Here is a 14,746-nt window from a genome sequence, read left to right on the forward strand (position 1 = left end):
AAAGAAAGAAAGAGAGAGAGAGAGAGAGAGAGAGAGAGAGAGAGAGAGAGAAAGAGAGAGAAAGAGAGAGAGAGGGAAGGAAAGAAAGGAAGGAAGGAAGGAAGGAAGGAAGAAAGAAAGAAAGAAAGAAAGAAAGAAAGAAAGAAAGAAAGAAAGAAAAGTCACTTGATAGTCTGACCCTTGACCTTCACCCCACACTGCCACTTCAAACCCATGTGGGAGCCATAGCCATTTGCTTTCTTGCCTGTTCTGGCAACCGACCCTCAGTCCTTGCCACCCGTCCACCCTCCTGTCCTAGACCAAAGCCGCACTTGTAAATATGTGAGTCCTTGCTGAGCTTCAATTATCTCACCCTACTTGTAGATGATATGATATTTTCCATGAGACCCCAAAAGCTCTACCTCCAAATCTGGACAGAAGATCAAGAATTATAGTGAAGTGGTAAGACAAACAGCAACCTATAGAAATTCGTAGCCATTTTATACAACAATAGCAAACAATCTGAGAAACAGAGACCCTAGTGACACCTCCACTTACAATGGGTTCAAAATAGAAGCTATGGATAGATCTAACCAGCACGGTGAAATGCCAACATGATAAAAAGCTTAAGTCTTTGAAACCAGAGATTGAGGAAGATACAAGAAGACGTACATACACTACTGATGCTCAAGGATTGATAGAATGTTGTAAAACTTATCTTCCTACCAAGAGCAATGTAAAGATTCAGTGCAATCCAAATTAATACACACAATGTTCTTCAATGAAATAAAAAAAATATTAGAATGCATATGGAAGAACAAGAGGCCCAGGAGAACCAAAGCAAACCTGGAAAAAATGAATGATGCCGGAGAGACTATCATACCATATTACAAGCAATATTACATCTTAACAGTAAACACATCATGATGCTATCACAACACAGCAAAGTAAAACAAAAGATGCCCCAGTGTAGGGGAATACTACGGCAATGAGGTGGGCGTGAGTTGGTGGGTGGATGAGCACCCTCAGAGAAGCAGAGGGGAAGGGGATAGGATAGGGAGTTTGTGAAGGGGACACTGGGAAGGGAGATAACATTTGAAATGTAAATAAATAAAATAACCAATTAAAAAATCCCCTTCAAAGTGATCAAAGACCTCAGTGTGAAACTTGAAATGCTAAAACTTCTAGACGATTTCGTATGTAGTACCCAAGAAGGCACAGGAAATAAAAGGGCTTCCTGAATAGGACTTCATTTTTGTTTTCAGGAATAAGGCCAAAAGTTAACAAACAAGAAAACTAAAAATCAAGCAAGTGAAGAGGAAGACCATAGGATTCACTTATTCATCTGGCAGAGGATTAATATCTATAAGGAACTAAAAGAAGAAAAAGAGAAGATGGAAGAGGAGGAGGAGAGAGAGAACAAATTGCCCAATTTTAAAAAAAATGTGCTGTGGATATAATCAACACACAATTCTAAAAAGAAGAAGTACAAATTATTGAGGAATATTTAAATGATATTGCTGACATCTTTAGCAATTAGAAAAGTATACACAATTAATATTTCATGTTATAATACTCAAACTGCCTCCAATCAACAAAAGAACTGATAATAAATGCTGGTGAGAGTATGGGGAAAGAAGAACTCTTATTCACTGTAGTTGGAATTGCAAACTGGTCCCACTAATACAGGAATCAGTGTGTGGATTCTTAATAACCTAAAGATAGACATACGGTATGTCCCATTCTTAGCATATTTATAAAGGACTCAACATCCTAGTGCAGAGAAACTATTCTATTCATAGTGACTAGAAAATACAAATCCAGATGCCTTTGACTGATGAATGGATAGTGAAATTGTGGTATATACACACAATCAAATTCTATTAAACTGTAAAAAATTTTTTAGAAACATGAAACTTGCAGGTAAATGGATGAAGCTGAAAAAATATTAAACATCAAAGTGTAAACTAGACCAGGAAAGACAAAGGCTGCCTGTCTTTTCTTACATGTGGATTGTAGCTCTGAATCCTTAGATGTACATCCATGGAGTGAAGTTATCTCAGAAGCCAGGAAAGTAGAAAGGGAACTTTAGGGAGAGAGAAGATGCTCTGGGAGCAGGCACATAGTAGGAAGCAGGGGCTATGAAGGAAGAAAGGAAGACAATGGGGAAGGAATCTAACTAGGGATGAGGAAGGAGAGAGATATCGATAAATTACACTAAATGTGTTTGAAATTTTCATGGGGGATGCATATCAGTATATTCCTAGGTGTAGAACAGAAGCCCTGATTTAGTTCACTAAGTGCCTAGAAGTAGAACTTTGTGGATGATTGCAGATGGTGAATATGTGGTAAAACTGTAGATACAAAGACATCCACTGTAAAATTCATAATATCTTTGTTTTCAAGAGCTTAAAAAGTTTCCATTGTGTAGATGCACCACATTTTCTTTATCCATTCTTCAGCTGGGGGACATCTAGGTTGTTTCTAGTTTCTGGCTATTACAAATAATTCTGCTATGAACATAGCTGAGCAAGTTTCCCTCTGGTATAGTGGGACATCTTTTTGGAGTATATGCCCAGGAGTGGTATAGCTGGATCTTGAGGTAGAGCTATTCCGAGTTTTCTGAGAAAACTCCCAATTGATTTCCAAAGTGGTTGTACAAGCTTTCACTCTCACCATGAAGGGGAGCAATGAAGGAGTGTTCCCCTTATTCTACATCCTCATCTGCATACTATCACTTGAATTTTTGATCTTAGCCATTCTGATAGGCGTAAGATGGAATCTCAGAGTCATTTTGATTTGTACTTCCTTGATAACTAATGACTTTAGAAACATTTCTTTAAGTGTTTCTCCACCATTCGAGATTCCTCCATTGAGAATTCTGTTTAGCTCTTTTTAAAAACTGACCAACGGAGTCAACCAACCTGAACACTTGGGAGCTCTCAGAGACTGAACTACCAACCAAAGAGCATACATGGGCTGGACCTAACATCCCCTTCCCACACATATGTAGCTGATGTGGCCTCAGTGGGAGAAGAAGTGCCTAGCCTTGCAGATACTTGATGTGCCAGGGTGGGCAGATACTGGGGGTGGGGGCCTCACTCTATCAGAGGAGAAGGGAGGGGTGGGGGGAGGAACTGTGGGACCAGCGATCACAATGTAAATGAGAGAGAGAGAGAGAGAGAGAGAGAGAGAGAGAGAGAGAGAGAGAGAGAGAGAGAGACCGATTTCCACTGTGATATACACAGCCCTAAAAGCAGTGCTGTAGGTGAAGGGGTAATTCCCAAGAACCTAAGAGTCAAATATCATAAAGCAAATAGTAAACTGAATGAAAGACAGGCAGAGCTATTACAGACGGCCTGTGGGATCCTTGCAGGATGAAGGGGTCATACACTCAGTATCCTAATAGGAGGTGGGTCATGAATCTACACAGCAATGCCCAGTAACTCTGCTTTAGTTTTGCAGCCTGCAAGGTATACTCTGAGGTGGGAACACTTCTTTGCATGCCCCTCCCTTCTTAGTCCCCAAGAAAGATGGGGATACATGTGGTTGAGGTTGGACTCAGGTCTTTTCAATACTTTGTCACCCTTTTCAGAAGCGATATACTGGACGACTTTGGCAACTTAGCTGTTCTGTAGGAAACAGATCTGCCATACGATGACTGGACAAGGATGGTGACAGGAATCTGGCTCACCTTTGCATTTTATCAGCCTCATAAGCATGATGCTCAGCCTCCCTCCTACCAATTCTAACTGTGCTAGCAGCTAAATGAGAGGCTACACACCCACTTCTATTGACCCCACAGCCAAACATCAAATAGCACCTTCAATTTCACATTGTGGGAAAATAATAGGGTTCTGTGTGATGCTCCTACTTGCCCAAAGACACCACCTCTTTATTCTCTGTAGTCTATTTATTTGCTCAACACTGGGACAAAATTCGAGAGTATCAAACTGATCACCTCAGACACAGACGCCTCCTTCCTTTTGCAGACTGATTCCAAGAGTTATATTTTCTTTCGCTGCTATGTCAAGTAAATAAAATCTAATTATATGGGTAAATTTTAATATCATATAGATAATGCATATAGACATTTAAATTATACTACAGCTACAGCACAGGGTCAGAGAAAAAAAAAAGCTACTGACGTCTCTATCCAGAACTCTTCCGGTACTGTTCAGGAAAAGCATCTGTTTGACAGGGTCCAGCAACACCCAGTAATCCACGTTGTCCTTTAAAGAGAGCTCTATGGTGGGGTCTGGTCCTCCGGCAGTTCCCTTAATCAGCATGTTGTCCACCAGAATTGTCCCTGCAAACCAAACACAACTATTTGTAACCAATGCACTAAATCAAATGCATTCTTTAGCAAGGATTATTCTCTTAAACCCAGACAGATCAAACATCTGCCAAGTCAGATCACATTCAATACCGTCCTGAGCATCACAAAGCCACAAATATCTATCTTCGTTGTGCTATTTGTCAGTAGTATTTTGGGAAGATGCAGGCTGGAGAGCAGAGATTTGGACACTGTAAAACCACCACCCTGTTTCTCTTTAGCAGCACAGAATCTCCCCCACCCTCTGTCCATCACTTCTCTCAGGGTTTATCATTGAATTTCTTTTTTTTATCTTGAACAAAGGAAACAACTGTAACAGCAGAGAAGGAGACCAAATCTACTCAGTGAGACTTCTGACATGAAAAGAGAGACCTTGAAGATGTAAGCGAGGAGGGAGGGGGGTGAAGTAAAGGGTTAGATTCCCCTCATCGAGAAATGCATCCTGTTCTCACACGTCAGAAATTCATAAAAGACGAATCTTAGTACTTCCACGGAGACACACAGCAGTAGCTGCTGATCTCTAAGACATGACCACTCAACTGGACTGACAGACTATTCTGATTTTACATTTCAATGCATGCTTATTTCTCTCCCCTCCTTTCCCTCCCTCCCTTCCTCCCTCCCTCCCTCCCTCCCTCCCTCCCTCCCTCCCTCCCTCTCTCCCTCCCTTCCTCCCTCTCCTTCTTCCTCTTTTCTCCCTCCCTTCCTTCCTCCCTTCCTCCCTTTCTCCCCACTCTCCTCTTCCTCCTCTTTCTCCCCCTCCTCCTCCTCCTCCTTCTCTTCGTTCTAGTAGTTCTTAAGCAAATATGGAAAGGAGAGCATGTCTCTAAATTTCTTCTCTAAAGATTCCAAATATTTTGCAAGTTGTAAGTGAACAGCAGTGATTCAGCTCAAACGTATTTTCTGCCACATAGTAACTCTCTTCCTGCCAATCAAGGGTGGATAGTGGCTTAGAGTAGTCACTTTCTGATACATCACACTGTATGAACAGTGTATAGAAGAAACACGGCTATGGAAAGAAAGATGAGCTCTTCTAAACCCTAGAAGAAAATGGAAATATTTAGATAGCTTCTTGCCTTAAGACGGGAAGCAGATCATAGAAAATCCACAAATATGAAACTGGCTTAAAAAGGCAAAATGTCAAATTTAGCTATCATATTTTGGTAAAGCAGGAAATTGGCCTAAATTTTATACCATTACATTGTTACAAAAAAAAAAGATTGCATCATTATTTGATTTCCCCCTGTACCTTAATAATGTTAAGGTAAGATTTACAATATTTTCCTAACAATACCCTATTGATATGTTCTAACTGCCTAGGACATTCTGAAAGGATCTATTTTTCTTTGTAAGCAAACCTGTTATGTTGATGTTCCTATTTTTCACTTGTTCCTGAATTTTAGATAATATCTTCTTTTTCTGTCTTCTGTAGAATAATGAAAATCACCGGACAGGAATTTCTACCCCTAAACCATATGTTTATCTTTGAAGCACAATTGTATTTTTGTATCAGCACACTGGCAAGAATGGAAATAACCCCAGTAGAAGCTCTCCCCTGAGTTAAGGTTGTAGTGATGTCAGCAGAGAATGACAGTCAGCCGTGTCTTTCAGCCTTGAGTACTGTAGTGTGTGCTCCAGAAAAGTATGTGCTGAGGATCTTTTGTCTTTAAACAGATATATTTAATTGTTTTTTTTTAAATCCATTTTTTTCTCAGAAGTTAAATGTTTTCAACTATGCTTAAAAGGACAGGAAGTTTGCTAACAGACAATAAATTTATGAGACAAAATCTTGAGGACATAATTACATTTTCTTTTTGTTCTTATTCTGTTGGTATCAGGGCTGAGCAAGGATTCTATTGTTGTTGTTGTTGTTGTTAACTTCTTTTTTATACATAGTGATATTTTTCTTTTATTGAAAATAGATTTTTTTTCATACAATATATTGTGAATATGATTTCTCCACTCCCCAACTGCTAGACCCTCTCCACTTCTCTTCTCATTCAAACTCAGAACACTTCATTCTCTTTCTTTAGAGTACAAGCAGGCATCTGAAAACAAAAATGAAATTAAATAAAATAAAAACAAACTTTAACAGAATAATACAATGAAAAGAAAAGAAACAAACAGAAAGCACTAATAAAAAACCTCAAACAAACCCACATACAAACAAAGAGATACACATGTTCACACACACAAGAACCTCATGAAAACACAAATTGGAAACCATAATATATACTCCAATGACCTGTAAGGCAAATGATGATGATGTTAATGTTCTTTCAAAGCACTATGATACAAAGGAACTTCAAAAATGTCATTGAGTTCATTGTGTTGGCCATCTACTGCTCGTCCTGGGTCCTGCTTTTAAGAGTGTTTTGTATACCCAGTGAGACCCCATTGAAGAAGACTATGTTTTCCTTTGTGTATGGTTATCATTTGGAGATAGTTTCTAAGTTAGGGATGGGTTAGTATGTCTCCACATCTCCTTCCATCACTACAACCCCAATTGGACTCAGAACCATGCAAGCTATGTGAGTGCTGGACAGTCCCTATGAGTTCATAGGTGCATAATCTCTGCTGCATCTGGGTCTTATTTCCTCGGTGTCCTCCATTCTCTCTGGTTTTTATACTCTTTCCGTCTCCTCTTCTGCAGAGTTCACTAAGCTCTGGTGGGAGGGACTTGATAAAGATGTCCCATTTTGGAAGGAGTGTTCCAAGGTCTAGCACTCTTTGCAGATTGTCCAGCTGAGGGGGCTCTGTATTTGTTCCCATTTACTACAGGAGGAAGTAAACTTTTAGTGAATAAAGAACTTTTTCTTGCTATTACTCTATATTTTTAATTTTTATGACAGCATCTTACTATTTACCTTAGAATGGCCCCAAATTCATGATTTACTTATTTCTGTTTTCTCCATTTTGGGATTTCAGGTGTGTGTCACGACATGAAGTTCAGAAATAACTTGGAATATGACTCCTCTCTATTCTCAGGTATGGTAGACAGTAAGTAGCATGTTACCAGGAATAGGTATTATAGAGTCGACGATGTAACTTCTACTTGCAGTAAGCTAAAGCTCAAGAAATTTTCATTTTCTGTAACATAGGCTGTGCATACATAGCTAAAGTTCTTTGTAACTTGAGAACACACATTCAGACTGCATCAAAACATAAATCCACTGGACAGCAACTTATAAACCAATACAACATTTTTATTATACCAACCTCCTTCTGCTACATACCCATTCTCTAAAACAAGTAAGTCTTGTCAAGAACAGAGTCAAGTCTCTTGTCAAGAAGTGGCTCAAGGATAAAGGTTTTGGTTATTTTCACGTTACTAACTCTTCCAAATGAAGTGAAAGCAAGACAATTGTCACAGAAGTCTGACAAATCATGTTATTGTTAATGTCCCAAAGCAAAGGCTTTGATGTTTGGTTAACCGTAAGTATTGTAACCTGTCAAGACTTGATAGAGACTAAAAAAGGTCTGAATTGGAAATTACAGGGCAGGAGGGAATGCCTAAAGTACAAAATAATATAAAGGATTGATGTCTTCAGTGGTCTGTTTTCCTGCACTTCAGTCCCACTAACAGGCAACCAATCCAGATCTGTGGTTAACATAGAGTGACCGCTTTATTACCTAAAATATTTATGAGTTCTCTCATCAAATTTCAAATTATATTTGATAGCAGGAAAATGTATTCAATAAATTTATATTATATGTCACCTTTTTCATGGACCATTTTTACTCTTCACTAGAGTTTTTGATTAAACTAAGAAATACACATTTCTTGTTCCCTCTACAGTTCATCTTCCAATGTTGGACTGTGTAAGAGTATCTTGGTTCTTGGCTGGGCATGGGCCTGGAACCCAGAGACTCCAAGGGAGAAATGGCAGGTGTTCGGCCACGTTCCCAGAACCCAGGGTCCTGAAAGCAGTCGTCTCCATGGACCAACATTGTTCAGTCACGTAGGCCATGGGGGGGGGGGAGCTTCCAAAGTGCACAGGTAGAGGGTGTAACTACCAGCCCCAGGCCCTAGATTTACATACTAATGAAGGCCAGAGGGAAAAGCCAATTAAACATTCTTCCCCAGACCCTCTTCACTTTCTCCCTCCCTATTTAACTCAGTTCTGCCCTGAGTTTCAGGGGGCTACATCCAGATCCATCTACCATCTCCCATGAAAATAAACCCTTTTTGAACCAAGGGCTTTCTTGTGTCACTGGGGCCACACAGTGAGGAATCGTGTGGAAGGCCTTTAATGAGCCACTGTAGCTGCAACCACTGAGCATAACTTACCACCTGGAGGAACTTTCTGCATTTCTAGTCATCCTACCCACATTCCAATCCATACTCCTACCTGTAATCCCAGATATGTACTCCATTTCCTACACCACATTTCTGCCTGCATCTCTGGAGGTCTGCTGCTACCCAGGACAATCAGGTGAAATCCCCATGTTCCAATCTCCTGCCTGGCAAGCACAGTAGCTATGAGATCTGCCCTGTCGCTTCTGCACTCAAACTTCTGATCGACACCGCTAGCTGCACTCTCAGAGGCCTTCAGCCATCAGGGACCACCTACATCCCTGGAGGCTTGTTACCACCTGGTTCTCAGAGGCCTATTGTTATCAGGGACTACCAAGCCAGTCAACACCAAGAACAATCAGATGGCTAAAGGCCAACATCAAAACACAATTAACAAAAGCCAGGGTAATACGGCACCACTAGAACCCAGCTATCCTACTACACCAAGCTTTGTATGACCTAATATATCCAATGCACAAGAAAATGACTATAAATCCAATCTATGAGAGTGAAAGAGACCTTTAAAGAGGAAATTAATAAATCCCATAAAGAAATACAGGAAAATACAATGAAGTAAATAAAGGCTTTTAAAGAGGAAATTAATAAATATAAAGAAATACAGGAAAATACACTCAAATAAAGGCTTTTAAAGAGGAAATGAGTAAATATAAAGAAATATAGGAAAATAGAATCAAATAAAGGCTTTTAAAGAAGAAATGAGTAAATATAAAGAAATATAGGAAAATACAATCAAACATGAGATGGAAATGAATAAAACACTTAAAGACCTGAAAATAAAAATAGAAGTAATAAAGAAAATACAAACTGAGGCAATCCTGGAGACGGAAAACAAGAACTATAGACATAAATATCACCAACAGAATACAAGAGATGGAAGGCAGAATTTCAAGCTTAGAAGATACAAAAGAAGAAAGCAATATATCTGTTAAAGGAAATGCCAAATCTGCAAGCACCCAGGAAATTTTGAATACTATGAAAAAAAAAACAAGCCTAAGAATAATAGGAATAGAAGAAGAAGATTCCCAGCTCAAAGGCCCAGAATCTATCTTAAACAAATAATAGGAAAGATTTCTCTAATCTAGAGAATAATATAGAAATAGATGTACAAGAAACTTAGAGAACACCAAATAAATTAGATGAGAAATTAAAATCCTCATAACCACATAAAAATCAAAACACTAATTGTACAGAATAAAGAAAGAATATTAAAAGCTGCAAGGTAAAGAGGGCAAGTATAAAGACAGAGCTATTAGAATTACACCTGACTTCTCAACAGAGACTCTAAAAGCCAGAAAGTCTTACCTAGGTAGATGTCTTGAAGACCCTAGGAGATCACAGATTCAGCATAAATTCATCAAAACTTTCAATTATCATAGACAGAGAAAACATGATATTCCATAACAAAATCAAGTTGAAACAATAGCTTCCAACTAATCCAGTCCTACAGAGAATACTGTAAATAAAACTGTAATACAAGAAAGGTAAATATACCCAAGAAAACACAAGAAATGAATCATTTCACACCATCAAAATCAAAAGAAGACACTCACCACCACCACCACCATCAAAACAACAGGAACTAACAATCATTGGTCATTAATATCTCTCAATATTAATGGACTCAATTCACCAATGAAATCCTAGGTTAACAGAGTAGATGAGAAACAGGTTCGATCATTGTGTATCATTTCTTAGCACACCTCAGCAACAAATATAGACACTACCTCAGAGTAAAGGGCTAGGAAAAGATTTTTCAAGAAAACATACCCAGGAAGCAATATGGAGTGGCCATTCTAATAGCTAATAAAATAGGCTTTCAACCAAAAGTAACCAAGGGAATGGTGGAGGACACTTGATAGTCATCAAAGGAAAAATTCACCAAGATGACATCTCAATACTGCATATCCATGCATCAAATGCAAGGGTACCCACATTGGTAAAAGAAACATTACCACAGCTTAAATCAGACATCAAACCCTGAACATTAAAAGTGGGATACCTCAACACTCACTTTCAACAATGGACCAGACACCAAAACAGAAAGCAAACAGAGAAATAAAGAAACTAACAGATGCTATGAATCAAATGCATCTAACAGATATATCTACAGTACATTTCACCCAATCATGAAAAAACATAATTCTTTCTCAGCAACTCATGGAATCTTCTCCAAAATTGACCATATACTCAGTCACAAAGTAAGCCTCAACAGATACTAGGAAACTAAAATAACCCCTTGTGTCTTATCCAGACTCCGTGAATTAAGTGCTGGACAACAACAGAAGCAATAGAAAACCTACAAACTCATGGAAAAAGAACAATTCTTTACTTAATGAACACTGGATCAAAGAAGAAATAAAGAAAGAAATTAAAGACTTTCTAGACTTTAAGGAAATAAAGGCACAACATATCCTAATTTAAGGGATACAATGAAAGCAGTGCTAAGAGGAACATTCATAGCACTGAGTGCCTTCATAAAGGAATTGGCGAGATCTCATACTAGTAACTTAACAGCACAGCTGAAAGCTCTAGAACAAAAAAGAAGCAAACAGAGAGAAGAGGAGTAGACAGCAGGAAATAATCAAAATCAGGGTTGAAATTAATACTAGAAACCAAAAGAACAATACAAAGAATAAATGAAACAAAGAGCTGGTTCTTTGAGAAAAATCAACAAAATAGACAAACACTTAGCCAAAGCAACTAAAAGGAAGAGAGAATATTCAAATTACCAAAATCAGAAATGAAAGGGTGACATAACAAACACAGAGGAAATTCAAAGAATCAGTAGGTCTTATTTCAACGGCTTCTTCTCTGTCAAATTGGTAAATGTAAATTAAATGGACAATTTCTGGATAGATTCCACCTCATAAAGTTAAATCAAGATCAGGTAAACCGTCTAAATAGTCCTATAACTCTCTTAAGGAAATAGAATCAGTCATTAAAAATCTCCCAACCAAAACCAACCAACCAACCAACCAACAAACAAAACTAGCCCAGGATCAGATGGTTTTAGTGCAGAATTCTATGAGACTTTCAAAGAAGAACTAATACCAATATTCCTCAAAATACTTCGCAGTATAGAAACAGACAGAACATTGCCAAACTCATTCTATGAGGCCACAGCCACCCTGATACCTAAACCACACAAACACTAAACAAAGAAAGAAAATTTTAGACCAATTTCCTTTATGAATATTGATTAAACAATAATAAAATACTCATAAACCAAATCCATAAACACATCAAAGACATCATCCACCGTGATAAAGTAGGCTTCATCCCTGGGATGCAAGGGTGCTTCAATATGTGAAAATCTATCAATGTAATCCACCATATAAACAAACTGAAAGGAAAAAACTGCATGATCATTTCTAGATGCTGAAAAGGCTTTGATAAATTCCAACAATTCTTTGTATTAAAAGTTAAGAAGAGGTCAGGGGAACTAAAGCACATACCTCACATACCGAAGCATAATAAAGGCACTATAACAAGCCAATAGCTAACATAAAATTAAATGGAGAGAAACTTAAAGCAATTACCAGGAACTAGGCAAGGTTGTACACTCTCCCTCTGTCTCTCTTTAATATAGTACTTAAAGTTCTAGATAGAGCAGTAAGACAACTAAAGGAAATCAACAGGATACCAACTGGGAAGAATTAAAAATTTGCTATTCACAGATGATATTATAGTAAGTATAAGTGACCCAAAATTCTACCAGAGGATGCCTACAGATGATAAACACTTTTAGCAAAGTGGCTGGATACAAACTAACTACCTACCTAACTAACTAATAAATTAGTAAATAAGTAAATAAATTGGTAGACCTCTACACAAACAATAAATGGGCTGAGCAAGAAATCAGGGAAACAACACCTTTCACAACAGCCACAACTTTCTGAACAGAACACCGAATAGCTCAGGCACTAAGATCAACAACTAATAAATGGGACCTCATGAAACTGAAAAGCTTCATAAGGCAAAGGATAGCATCATCAAGACCAAATCTCAGCCTACAGAATGGGAAATATCTTTACCAACCCTACACTTGACAGAGAGATAATATCCAAGTTATATAAAGAACTCAAGAAGTTAGATACCAACCAATCAAATAAATCAATTAAAAAATGGGGTACAGATCTAAACAGAGAATTTTCACAGAGCAATCTCTAATAGCTGAGAAAGAGTTAAAGAAATGTTCAACATCTTTAGACATCAGGGAAATGCAAATCAAAATGACTATAAAATTTTTACCTTACGCACATGAGAATGGCTAAGGTATAAGTCTCAAGAGACAGCACAAACTGGAGAGGATGTACAGCAAAAGGAATACTCCACTGCTCATGGGAGAGAAAACTTGTACAACCACTCTGGAAATCAATGTGGCATTTTGGTATTTATTTTTTTTGTCTGAAAATTAGGAATAGTTCTACCTCAAAACCCAACTACACCACTGCTGGTCATATACCCAAAAGATGTTCCACCATACAACAAGGACATTTGCTTCAGTATGTTCATGGCAGCTTTATTTGTAATATTTAGAAACTGGAAACAACCCAGACATCCCTGAATCAAAGAGTGGATAAATAAGATGTGGTTCACTCTGGAAATCAATTTGGTGGTTTCTCAGAAAACTGGGAAATGTTCTATCTCAATATCCAGCTATACCACTTCTGGACGTATACCCAAAAGACGCTCTACCATCTCACAAGGACACTTGCTCATCTATGTTCTTAGCAGCAAGAAACTGCAAACAACTTAAATGTTCCTCGACTGAAGAATAGATAAAGAAAATTTGGTTCATTGACACAATGGAATACTACTCAGCTATTAAAAACAAGGATATCATGAATTTTGCAAAAGCGTAAATGGAAATAGAAAATATCCTGAATAATAAAATCAGCAGTGTGTGTGTGGGGGGCAATCTTTAGGACATGCAATAGACTTCCTATAGGGCAGACCCCAAGGTGTCTGTGGGAGCAACTCTGGCTGAAACTCCTAGCAGTGGGGATATGGACCCTGTTCTGACCACTTCCTATAGCCACCAAGGCTTCCAGTGGAAGGATAAACTCAGCAAACCTACCCATAAAACCTTTGACCCCAAATGTGACCTGCCAACAAGATGTGCAGAGACAAAGATAGATCAGAGATGGAGGGAAAGACCAACGAATGACTGCTCCAAATTAAAATCCATCCCATGGGCAAGAACCAATCCCGGACACTATTAATGATTCTCTGTTATGCATGTAGACAGGAACCTAGCATGGCTGTCCTCTGAGAGGCTCCACACAGCAGCTGACCCAAATAGAATCAGAGAACCACAACTCAACATTAGACAGAGCTCAGGGAGGTTTATGGAAGGGTTGAGGTAAGGATTGGCAGACCAGAAAGGGATAAGAATCCCATAGGAAGACCAACTGATTCAACTAAACTCGACCCTTGAGGGCTCCCAGAGAATGAACTACCAACCAAAGCGCATATATGGGTTGAACCTAGGCCCCCTGCACATATGTAGGGGCCTACATATGTGGGCTCCCCAAAATGGGAGTAGGATCTGTCTCTGAATGTGTTGTCTGCCTGCCTATGGATCCCATTCTTCTAACTGGACAGCCTTGTCTGGCCTCAGTGGGAGAGGATATACCTAGTTCTGCAGTGACTTGATATGCCAGGGTGACTTGGTACCCAGGGCATCCTCCCACTTCTTAGAGGAGAAGTGGAGGGAGGGATGGGCTATATGATACGGGGACTAGGAGGAGAGGGGGTTCTTACAATCAGGATGTAAAGTAAATAAATAAATTAATGGAAGACATATACTTAATGTACATGCAATATGGAGACAGTGTATTTGAGAGTATGGTTCACAACCAGATTTCTCCTGTTCCTTTGTAAGTGATCTTAATTTCCTTAAGTAGATGGGTTGTACTGGAAATGGCTCCCTCTCTAAAAATACTGAGAAAGCCCCAGGATGGAGAGGTTGACCTGTGAATTTCTAATTAACCAAATTTTGAAAAGCTTTAAAAGTATATTTTACACAGAGAGGAAATAATGGATTGATTGGAATCTTTCCAGTCTCTCTCTCTCTCTCTCTCTCTCTCTCTCTCTCTCTCTCTCTCTCT

General features: G+C 38.7%; 1 protein-coding gene across 1 annotated transcript in view; it reads right to left on the reverse strand.

Moving 5' to 3' along the window:
* The window catches only part of Pcdh15 (protocadherin related 15), a 537,968-nt gene that overhangs the window by 424,298 nt on the left and 98,924 nt on the right, over window positions 1-14,746 (reverse strand). Inside the window, exon 2 of the mRNA XM_028773900.1 lies at window positions 4,128-4,288. Within this exon, the coding sequence (XP_028629733.1) occupies window positions 4,128-4,268 (141 nt within the window). The 5' untranslated portion in view covers window positions 4,269-4,288. The remainder of the gene's footprint in view (window positions 1-4,127; window positions 4,289-14,746) is intronic.

This window comes from Grammomys surdaster, unplaced genomic scaffold (assembly GCF_004785775.1).
Source record: "Grammomys surdaster isolate TR1022 unplaced genomic scaffold, NIH_TR_1.0 237, whole genome shotgun sequence".
NCBI classification, from domain to species: domain Eukaryota; kingdom Metazoa; phylum Chordata; class Mammalia; order Rodentia; family Muridae; genus Grammomys; species Grammomys surdaster.